Consider the following 12,457-nt stretch of genomic DNA (forward strand, 5'->3'; position numbering starts at 1 on the left):
ACATTAAAAACAAAACATAAGCCACTTGGCTGCTGGTACAGTTTAACCAAGAGCCTGCATGACAAAAATCTTCCCGGAGTCTCATATGTTTATAATAAAAACAGGTCACCTACGTGAAACGCTGTGTGGTCATTGTCTTTTGGTCTACTCACTCTTCTAAGTCAAACATAAACATGCAGAAGAGTATTTATGAAAGCACGTTCATGCTATTTTAGGTTTAGAAGATAACATTTGGGCCATTGCATTAATTTTAATGAGAAGTACGTCGCTAAATATATATTAGGGATGTCTGATTTTGAGAATCTGCCGATAAAGAGTCCCAATCTGGGAATTTTTTTCTTTTCTGTTTGATTTGAACAAAAATTCCAGACATGTTATAGTACTACCTCTTCTGCAATTTCCGGGAGTGTTGCGGAGTATAAAACATATAGAGTGGTACCTCTACTTACGACATTAATGGGTTCTGGATGTCGTCTCGTAACCCGAAAATTTCGTAATTGACGCGTTTTGCATGTAAATGCCTGAATCCGTTCCAAGCACGACCACATTAAAAAAAAATTTTTTAAAAACTTTTTATAAACACATGACATACCTTATCACTGGACTGAACCTGTGTGGCTTTGTTGTTATTTTGAGCCAGAAGCACTTTGTGAGCCATATGTGATATGGCAGTGCCTTATGGGCAATTTGCACTTGCACTTGGTCCAAAAAACTAATGTTCGCACTATTTTGATTTCAATGTACCTCTAATTCTTAAAAAGAAAGAAAAAAAAATACTCATTTGCATGGCGTGGCGGTGCGCCACAATCTTTATTTTATAGGGGAAACCCTGTATATGGTGGTGCAATATAGACACTTTTTCCATAACTTCAGTTGAAGTTTTTCCCCTTATTTTTCACATAATGTTTATTGAAAACCTTGAAGTTGTTACATTTATCATTATTAACGCATTCACTCCCAGCCATTTTCACCGGTGCCACCCCCTTCGCTCCGGCCGTTTTACTGGATTTTGACTGATTTTGCAAGGCCCACATAAAATTCTGTTCTATTGCTATATAAACATTGAACCCACCAAAAGAAAGATTAGACTCTCTTCTTTCAGCAGGATCAGTTCATATCTTATTCCATTCTTTAGAAATCAGCATTAGAAAATAGCTTAGTTTGAGCAATTTTCCAATTTCTGATGAAAAAACAGAAATTGAGCTTTTTGTGAAAGCATACATTTCAAACATAACTTTGACTTTAACACAGCTGTTTTTTGCTTTAGTTACATCCCAAACATCTGAATAATGTTTTCTTTTACAAAATAAGATAAACAATAAGACAAATAGAGCTTTTGATAGCAAAGTAACTATTTATTTACACATAACTAACTGAGAGATGACACTGTAATGGCCGCGATAGCCGGGTAAACTTTTCCCTCATCGCCGCCTGTCTCTGCTCGGCGAGCAGCACGGACTCAACGGCATCGTCCGCTGCACTGGTGGTCCCGGCCGTTCTGCTCGGTCGTCCAGCGCCTGGCATCCCGTGCGTCCATTTGATCGTCTTTCGCCGGTGCCCCGGCTTTGCGGCCTGGCCGTTCGTTCCGTTAAATCGGGTTGCAGGTCTTACCAAATGCGCTACTGCCCTCCAGTGGCCAGTTTTATTGCTTTAAAATGGATTTTCAGAGTTGTGCTTTGGAGCGAAGTTGAATCAGAACCCATAGAAGTTTCTTGTGAAAAAAGAAAACATAAAAGACGTATAAATACGTCTTTGGGACACTGAAACAATTACTGTAATTTCCCAGATATATCGCGCATTTTTTCCCCCCAAAATACACTTGTAAACGGACCGTAACAAACGTAACACAACACAGACTTTCTGTGTCCGTCAACTATATCTGTCTTACTCAAATAACAATAGTTCCTATTGTTACTGTCGTGTCGACAGCAATTTCCGACTTATGTTCTCACTTTCGTTTTACCGTATCAATCCATGGAAGAAACATTTATTCATCATGATGAAACAAGCAAGTTATACAGCAGCATTTGAAAAGAAAAGTCACATCAGTTTTGTTTTCTCCTGGATTCTGGCAAGTTGAAGAAGTTGTCAGATCATATTATGACCGTACATATTATCAGTTTACGATAATGTTTTAAACTACCAGTGTGCTATGCTTGTGCTGTGTTTCACCAGTCAGTAAAATGACATTTCTGTATCTTTACATGAGCTCTGTTTTCTTGTATTCTTCTATTTATTGGTGCTAAAATTAGGGTGCGCGTTATACACGGGTACAATAATTTTCCTTAGATTTTACAAGTAAATTTGGGGTGCGCGTTATACACGGGTGCGCCTTATATTGGGGAAATTATGGTAAAAATAGAATGTATTTATACGTTTTGGGAGCAAATGAGTTCAAGTATCCTGTGTGGCATCACAATACAATTAATCTTAGTATGTTAAGTCCACGACAGCATATGTTGGTATTGGTTTGATATCGGTATCAGATTTTTGGAGTTCGGCAATATTGGGATAGCGGTTATCAGTTAAAAAGTCATTATCGGACAACTCTACTTACGTTGTGTCTGTGTTAAACCATCTGTGGTTAGGCATGGGCATTAAATTTGTTTAACGTGGCATTAAAAAGCATTAAATGAGATTTGCTGATACCTGTAGAAAGCCTGTAAGATACAGCAGAAATTGAAGTACAGCATTATGTTTGAACTTTAGAAGTTCCACTAATCCCAACATTACAAAAGCGATGACTGACAGTAAATGATGCTTTAAGTTCACACATGGAGAAGAACCTCTTGTGTGTTTACACAATGAAATTTTCCTCATGTTCCCCAGAGAGTATGCTAAAAAGTAGGAGTGGGAACCTCTTGGTACCTCACGATACGATACGATTTGCGATACAAAGCTCACGATAACGATGATCTGACGATACAACGATTATCGATACATTGGTCAGGAAATCATTCTAGGATATTCTACAAACAACTAATAAACAGAAAAACAAGCTTCTGCTGTGAATTGGAATGAGTTTATCACTAGTAGACGTCCAATCCATTTGAAGTGGGACGGTGGCAGTTCATTCGCTGCCATCCCTCTCACTTCGAACGGATTGATCGTCTTTGGCCGTCAGTGGAAGCCAATGCCAGGCAATTAGGTAATTTTGGGCCATTTAAGGTCTCACTGGAACAGCCCCAAACAAAAATTCCAGCGTCACCACTTTGTCCAATGCAGATTCTTGACTCTTGACACCTTGTCCAATGCAGATTCTTGACTTTTGACAAGGTGATGATGCTGGAACTTTAGTTTGGTGCCGTTCCAGGGAGATTTACAAAGATGATTGCCTGAAGAAGACATCAAAATTCATTTTGGGCCATTTAAGGTCATTTACCTGTTGATTTTGGGGTATTTTATGGATCACTTCCTGTTTATGTTGAGTTACAGAACAGGAAGTGACCTGGGAATCACCCAAATGAATAGGCAGTAGGAGTGGGAACCTCAGGGCACCTCACGATACGACACGATTTGCGATACAAGGCTCACGATAACGATTATCTCACGATATCACGATACAGCGATTATTGATATATTGGTCAGAAATTTGATACAGGATATTCTACCATACAACTGTTGAAATGAAAAAAGAAAAAAAAAAAGATTTTTCAAAATAGAAAAAATACTGTTTAAGTCATTTATTAAACAGTGACACCTTTTCAGTGCAACATTGCTGTAAAATATAAATCTAATAATTCATCCAGTTTTGGGTGCTGGTTTACTTTATATCATTCAACACCAAATGTCATCAAAATAATTTATGTAAATTAAAAAATCAATTACAAGTACATTGAAAAACTTTCTTACCTCAAGTGATGAAAGCAAAGCAGTGAAGAAATCCGTGTCCACTTCGTCACCAGCTGACAGTGAACCTTATTTTTGTTAGACAATTCTTGCATACAGCAAAGTCCTTGTTCACCTTACTTCCTTTCTTGTTAGTGTAAAATGTAAAGTGTGTCCACATGTGTGATTTGTAGCAATATTTTTCTCACTTTTCCTTCACCGTTCTCAAGAAGCTTTTTTATTTTTTTCAACTCACTTGGAGCTTCCTCTCTTCTTCTCTAGACGACTTGTGCGCATTTTACCTTCACCGCCACTCTTGAGCGCCCCTAGTTGACCGCCAAGGAATTGCTCAACAAACATTGAGCAGTTTACAGCATCCAATGGCCAATATGTCAAATAAAAGTATCGATACTTGGCGGGAGCATATCGATAACCGATCGGGTTGCAAAATATCGTGATATATCGCTGTATCGAGATATTGTCACACTCTTACTAGGCAGTGACTCCAATTCAACAGGAAACGACCTGTAAATGCCCTAAAATGAACAGTAAGGCTACGTTCATACTACAGGTCTTAATGCACGAATCCGATTTTTTCGTGTTTTTCCGACTTGAGTGAGGCATTAACTTGACGGTCTGAACGTGACAAGTCGCATAGAACTGGACCATTTCAAATCCGATCTGGGTCACTTTCGTATGTGGTTCAAATCCGATCTGGGCCACATTTTTCCAGACTGTTGCGGCGGTCTGTACTGTCCACTCTCCCAAATCGGATTTCATGCAGCAATTACGTCATCAAATAGCGAGAGAGACGCTTAACGTAGCGGTGCCGCTGTGCGTTATTAGCGCCTAGCTTGCAGTGAAGACGCCTTTTGGGGAAGGGCTGGGCTTGACAACAGTCATAAAAAATAAAAATGGGTTGAGGATAAACCCGAGAATGCTCAGTTTTCTCTTTGCTCCAAGTGAGCAATATTTCAACATTGCCTACACGGCCGAGAGTCTGGGCAAACTGTGCATATGTGTGTGTGACATGCAGGGACAGTGCGTGCATGCTATCGATCCATATAAACTTTGAATATAAGCCTAAACGGGGATTATTTATGTCTGTTATTTGTGTCCTCCTTTTGAAAAGCAAAATATGATATCCCTGGAATGACGGATGACGTGTGTCATTTGTTTTGATGCTTCTGCGCATGCGGGTCTTCATGCTCAGCGCGTGTCAGACTCCGAATTAGTGCGCATGCGTAATACTTGAACGGTCTCAATGGACAAAGTCAGTTTGAACGGGCACGCCAAAAAAACGGATATGACAAAAAATCGGATTCGTGCATTAAGACCTGTAGTATGAATGTAGCCTTAGTGACCTGGAAAACCGGACAGAATGACTGTGAATGCTCTGGTTTCGAATGAACGAATGTTCCCAGTCTAAATGGATCGGGCGTCGAGCACCGTCAATAGCAGCCTTAGAGTTAACTGAGACACTATGATGGTGGATAATTTTGGTAGCAACCTTTTTTTTTTCCCAACATTGACACCTTTTTAAAGCGATATCTCGATTCTTGGCAGGAACATATCGATAACCTTTTGGGACACAAAGTATCATGACATATCACCATTTTGATATTTTATCACACCCCTACTAAAAAGCATGACTAATCAGCACAGGGAGTATTACCAGCAACTGCTTCAACATTCAGCGGGTTCTCCCCCTTGTCCTTGAGTTGCCGTTTCCTGGAGGATGTTTATGAGTAATGCTGATGAGGGAAAAAGTGAGCAGAAGATAGCATGGAGGAGAAGAATGAATTAGTGAACTTGGCGAAGATTAGCTACAAGTTACCGGAAGGCCATGAAGGAGGCGGGAGACTTGGGGAAGATTGTGAAAGGTGAGCAAGAGATTTTGCTGCAGGGAGCTTGTTAGTAGCTGATGAATAACTCAGCAATAGCATCTTGAGTTGGAACAAAAATTTTTTTTACACTACTACACGCTGTAAATTGTTTTGGTGAAAGCCTTGTGTGACTTGACCTTGTCTTAAATTAGATTTGCTCGATGTCTTCTGCACTCAGTGACGCAAAGGCTTTCAGCTAATAAGACCGAGCGTATCGCTGAGCCGCAGACATGATGTTATCAAGCTCTATCTATAAAGCTGACACATGTCTGACTGCTTTTAATGTACTGTCTGTTTGTGTGAGTCATCGCTCCAGGTGTGTTTTAGAGCTCACCTTTTTATTTTCACATGCTCCTCCTCTCTTTTTCCTTGAAAGGCTAACCTACCGGTGCCTAACATGCACAAACACACACACAGACATCATATTTCTAGTGATGGTTGTTATAGCAACAGCCCCCTGAGCTCCTCCCGAGCGCCACTGCTGTCCTGATTGCATTAACCGTTACCGTCTCATCCAAGAAGGCATGTGGATAAGGTGCTCTTTAGATAGAACTAGCAGTATGGCTCGACGTTGCTGGGGTGTGTGAAACGTGAACGCAATAAAACCGAACGGCAAATAAAACATACTTTCCTAACTGTAAAAAAGACACCATAGAGGGGTAATGCGCAGTCGCTTTTCCATCAATTTGTACAGTATTGTAGTGAGCGACACGGAGAAGAATATGAGTAGCAGTTTCACACTTGCTGCTCTTATGCCCCGTAGACCGCACGACCCCAAGAGACAGAGCCTATATTAAACAGAAAACACCTGAACATAACAACGGCAACCACCACTCTCGGTCATGGTTGCCACAACTACCCATTGACCATTGCGGGCATAACATATCATGATTTACAGTCGCTACACAATGAATATCCAGCTGAAATGAATCCCTTAGAGGTGGTCCCCTGCTTACGCACAAGTTCCGTTCCTACGCTGAAGACGTAACCCGAATTTCCGCGTAGGTCGGAATTATCCCTTAAAGTACCCTTAAATATCTAACTATCCAAAAAGTCCAAAAGTATTGTATTTTGATTACCGATGGCGGATACACTGCCCTCTGGTGGCAGAGTTGGGTCAGGCTGGACTAGTGGATTGTCACTGTGTATGACTAAGGCAGTACTTCTCAAATAGTGGGGCGCACCCCCCTGGGGGGGCGCAGAGCGATGCCAGGGGGGCGCATGTGACCTCGGGGAACATGTTTTTTTTATTTTTTATTTTGCCGTACTGGAATAAAGTGTACTTGTACATCCACTCACTTTGTGGCAGTGGCGCTCTCATTTTCAGAGTGCGCGCAGTATTTTTGAACTAAGGAAGAGCACTCAGCACACAGAAAACAGATATGAGGAGCAATGCGCCGCCGCTGTTTTCGAAAGCCGTTTTCCGACCGGACTCACTCGCGCAGCGACCCACTGTCTTGTCCGGTTCTCACTTCGCCGCCCGAGAAGTGCCATTTTCGGCTTGGGATCGTCACGACGACCGCCCTCACCTACGGTTCTACCTCGGCCGCCGAGCATATGCTTTTTTCGTGCCGTTTGCCTTTTAGCTTTGACTTTTAATACAGTGGGTGATGAGGAAAGACCGCTGTTTACTGTGTCTAAAAATAATTATAGCGGACAGCCAGAAGCCAAATAAATTAAGACGCCACTTAAAGACATTAGACCCCAATCTCATTGAAAAGCCGCTTGATTGTTTTTCAGCGAAAACGTGCCGAATATTGCCAACAATCTTCCTGCTTTGTCAGTGTTATATCAGTAAACCAGTGAGCATTGTTAGCATGCTCATTGGAAAATAACTCCACACCATTGCAAAGGAGGTAATACTGTGAGCAGCAAAAATAAAAACTGTCCTTCTGTCCAAGGACACATCTTTTTTCTTTTATTCAGTTTTGTTTTTTCGGTCAACGTTTTTGGCATATTGTCCTCATGAGTGAATGTTTCTAATCAATTTGAATTTGTTATTATTTACTGATTTTATTACATTTTATTTTTCTGTATCAAAAGGTCAAAAATGTACCTTGAGTGTATTTTTACAGTTTGGATGTGACTTTTTTTGAAATTCAGGCAAATTGATGGGCGTCAAGTCTTCTCTGTTACAGACAAAACAATGTTAATCAAGTTATACTTTATTATAAGTTGATCTATGTTACTTTTTTTCTTTATTAGAAAAAAAAGGACGCAATGTTAGGCAGATGCGTATTTATAATAGTAATTCTATAGACAAATGATACTATTTACAGTGGCGGCAGAGAGTTTGGGGGGGCGTGAAACATTTACGTCTTCCTTGGGGGGGGGGGCGTAACAGAAAATAATTGAGAAGCACTGGACTAAGGGGAGCGGAATCAGACGTCTGACATGGATAAAGGATAACTGCGTTGCGGTTGGGCCCAAATAAGGATGTAAGTTGTTTCAGCTATTATATGTTGCATACATGTATGCATTCGGAATTAGTTTAGAGCTACAATTTGTGGAGTTAGGTGTGAGCGATTTGCGATGAGAACTGTAAATACATTAGTATTTAAGCTAGTGGACTTTTGTTCGGCAAGTTAGGTTAATTAATTTTTTTAAATTAACATATTCATCAGACTAGATGAACGTTTGAGATCCAGTTGTTTTGTGTGCAATGTTTAATTGTTAAAATGCGTGTCGTTTTCAACATAAGTGTACATATGTGTGTTACAGCTTTACAAATTGTCAAACGTGAAGGAGGTCAAAAGCTTCCAAAAGCACAATTGCCTTGTTTGCTGTTTGCTGTCAACCACCATTGACTCGCGTTAGCTTAGCCACTCCGGAGCCCTGAAACAATAGTACCTACAACACATCCCAAAGATGCTAAACGAAAATGTCAACTCATGGCATAAACGTGCAACACGAATATGATGTAAACAATGCTCGCCTGCTTGGAGCGATGACTACCCGCCGTTGCAACTGCAAAGCTACGAAACGGCTGAACCTATCGCTGGAACCCTCCAAAATGAAGGAAAAATGCTCTGATCAACATTCCCTGGCACATCTCAACAGGTGTGTACCTATGAGCGGTTACCATGGAAATGCCTGCGTACTGAGAACCTTGCTAACATTTTCTATTCAAAATGCTTTTCGTACATGTCTACAATATTCCTCATTCTTTGTACATTATGAGGCAATAACAAAATAGTAACGCAGACACTAAGGAAACTAACTTCAATCAGATTACTGGTTTGGAAAAATGAATGCGTTAGATTGCTCGTTACTGAAAGAAAGTAATCAGATTACAGTAACGCGTTACTGTGTTACTGACAACACTGCCAGTAAATGCCCCGAAAATCCGGAAGAGTCTCTGAATGCTCTGGTTTTGAATAGACAATCGTTCATTCAACCTTCCCGTTCTTAATGGATTGGGCGTTGAGCAACGTCAATGGAAGCAATAGAGTTAAGTGAGACACTATTATGCTGGAAGATTTTGGTAGGAACTTTTTGGTTCCTTTATTATTGTTATTATTATTATTATTAAATATTTTTTAAAACATTGACACCTTTTTAAAACGATATCTCAATTCTTGGCATGAGCGTATCGATAACCTTTTGGGATGCAAAGTATCACGATCTATCACTATTTTTATATTTGGTCACGTCTCTAATATACAGTATATTCAATTAGACGTATTGTTAAATCATACAAATGATAAATTAGAGTGTATCCTTAAATCTTAAAAAACAAGCAAACAAACAAACAAAAAAATCTCATTTGAAAGGCGTGGCAGCTTTTGTTTTGGTGTGGCGGGGCGCCACAATCCTTCATACGTAGGGGAAACCCTGCAATATTCTAATGGAATATTTTGGTTGCAACCTATTGGTTCCTTTTATTTATTTATTTTTTTTTTTTTAACATTTAGACGATTTTAAAAGGATATATCGATTCTTGGCAGGAGCATATCAATAACATTTTGGGCTACAAAGTACCGCGATATACCTTTTTTTGATGCAATGTCACACCCGTACTGTATAATCCAACCTGTCAAACTTGACCTGGACGTGTATGTGTCCTTTTTTTCCTAGCTCACGTTGAGAATGAAGAGCAGTACACGCAGGCCTTGGAGAAATTTGGAGAAAACTGTGTGTACAGAGACGATCCTGATTTAGGTTCGGCGTTCCTGAAGTTCTCTGTCTTCACCAAGGAGCTCACTGCGCTCTTCAAAAACCTGGTGAGTGTGTACAGTGAGAAGACAAATGGATATGAAGGGGGAGGGGGGGGTTAAAATCCACAGGGGCCAGGATTTCCATCTTGTTTCTAATTGTATCAATTCCCTGGAGGCACACGCACTGAACACCGGTGTTTGTCCGTGGCATTACCCCTGAAGCTCCGGTTTTCCACGGACGTGGCCAACAAGCCGCTACTACATCCAATTTCAGTTTGATATAATCAAGTCTGATCCTATTCCTCTTAAAGCAGCTTGTGTATATCCAGTCCAAGTCTATTATAGACTCACTCAACCCCTTTATGCTCACACCAAGATGAGGCGATTTAGCAACAATGATATCTTATATTAAGGTAACGTGAGACGCTGGCAACCAGGATGTTGAGGTGAAAGCTTGCAATCGGAGACTACCTTTGGCAGCACTTTTAATCTTTGTCTTGGTCTTTAGGACGATTATACTCATTAATCTGAGTTGTATTTTAGTCTTTTTTTTTTTAAATATGTGTTTGTCTTCATCTAGTTTTAGTCGACGAAACGTCACACACATTTTGTGTTTTTGTGTGTAACATTTTAAAAGTTATATTCCAAAAATTAAATAAAGGTTTCCGACAATTTCAAATGAACATAAACAGACGAGCATGTATTGTAGCATCTACAAGGTCAACCTCAACTTGGTGATGATAATGCACATTCTTCAGGAAAAGCAGTACCGTACATTATTTTCAATTAAACCCACCCAGAGCCACAAACTTAATTTAAAAAAAAAACAAAAAAAACCTAACAAAAAACAACGTTGTCCAAGCGTTTAAAAGGATGCTTGCCAAGCTAAAGTTGATGCTAGTGCTAATGGGAATGCTATGCTAACGTGACGAGTTACACTTAGGGGCCGTTTACATGGTGCCTCTCCGAGAATACGAAAAATGTCAAATTTGCATTTGCATTTGCGCCTCCATTTGAACAATGTCATGATTCCGCATGAAAACAATGTAGTATTCATGCCAGGCCCTAGAGGGCAGTGCAGATTTACTGGGCGACAGAGAAAGATGCACTTTGACCCCACCAAGCTCCCTCAGCCCAGAAAAAAATATGCCCACCCACTCGAAGCAATGGCATTTTTCTTTTGTTCAAAAAGGCACAAAAATTGAAACGTTCAACATATTTAATTTAAAAATATTATTAAAACAGTAAATTAAAACCGACATTCTGCCATATTTGCTGTTTTTAATGTTTAGTAGCACCGCTGCGCACACCCAATGTGACGTGTACGAGTGCTGACGTTAACGGCGCGGTCTCGGAGCCTTTGATATGCATGCCGAGGAAGCCCCCCTCAACCCCCTGCAATCAGATTCTTCCACTTTGGAGGCAGGATTCAGAATTTTTCGTCTTCGCCTTCCGTCTTCGCCGACACCATATGCACGCGAGGCGAGTCCGCAACTCAGTCATTGCGTCTTTGTGTCGCAGAGTCGCCATGTAAACTGCCCCTTAGTGGGTGATGCTCACTCATCTTTAAAAGCTAACGCAACAATGCATATTCTCTCTTGCCAAGATAAGAAAACAAATCTTACCATGTGTATCCAATCAAGCAAGAGTGAGCATAGCCTAAATATCCTAAACTCCAGTGGGGAGAGTGAGGGAGAGGTGCCGCACATCTCACATGAGTAACGCGACCTAAACACTGCTACGATGCAAGCTGACGTACTCCACGTACAATATAAAAATGTCACGCCTTGTAAACATGACAGAAATTATGTCGAATTTTTGTCTCGTCATCGCATTAGACGAAAGCTGGCAATTAGCCACATTTTCAGCTGGTCGTCACGTCATCGTCAGTAAAAACTTGTTCGTCGATGAATATTTTGGTTAGCATGTCCTGCTTAAGAATAAATCAATCATCCAAATAAATGTTGACAAATTTTTCAATCGTTTGGTTGCCAGTTCCACATCTACTTTAGAATATTTTAGTCCGAAAACACTCAAAAGAATTTGACCTGAACAAATTTCTCTCTCTCTTGTTCAGTTCCAGAACATGAACAACATTATCACATTTCCTTTGGACAGTTTGCTGAAAGGAGACCTGAAAGGAGTCAAAGGGGTAAGTAAGTCATTAAAACTCTGTCGTGTCTTTGGTGTCACTTTACGCGCAAACTTTTGCGAATGGGGTTGGATTACAAACAGGGAGGTTGTTGGCGAGTCGTAACTGAAATGAGAAGCACGATGCTGAGCTTTGACTGTCAGAAATGTCACAACTTCTTTGGTCAACTTTCAAGTACAAGGAGAGCTTTGGAGGGTGTCAACAATTAAAGTGCTGATTATATTCGAGGATTTGTTGTAGTTTGTAGGAACTTAACCTGTGGCCCTTTTTTTCATTGACTGCATCCTGCACACGGTTGGTTAACTAAGATGAAATGGTTCTTTATCCAAACTCAATTTGAAGTGGCAATACTGTCAACATGATTCTGCCCTGGATTCCGAAAATGCGAGCCTTTGAAGAACATGTTGTCGGGGCTGTCAGTTGCGGGGGTCGGG

At 40.5% G+C, this 12,457-nt stretch overlaps 1 protein-coding gene across 3 annotated transcripts in view; it reads left to right on the forward strand.

The window, feature by feature from the left end:
- The window catches only part of asap2a (ArfGAP with SH3 domain, ankyrin repeat and PH domain 2a), a 119,125-nt gene that overhangs the window by 43,722 nt on the left and 62,946 nt on the right, over positions 1–12,457 (forward strand). For all 3 annotated transcript variants that reach the window (XM_057860328.1, XM_057860326.1, XM_057860327.1), the window contains exons 3-4: positions 9,792–9,937; positions 11,949–12,023. In XM_057860328.1, the coding sequence (XP_057716311.1) occupies positions 9,792–9,937; positions 11,949–12,023 (221 nt within the window). The remainder of the gene's footprint in view (positions 1–9,791; positions 9,938–11,948; positions 12,024–12,457) is intronic.

The sequence above is a fragment of the Corythoichthys intestinalis genome, chromosome 15 (genome assembly GCF_030265065.1).
Source record: "Corythoichthys intestinalis isolate RoL2023-P3 chromosome 15, ASM3026506v1, whole genome shotgun sequence".
NCBI lineage: Eukaryota > Metazoa > Chordata > Actinopteri > Syngnathiformes > Syngnathidae > Corythoichthys > Corythoichthys intestinalis.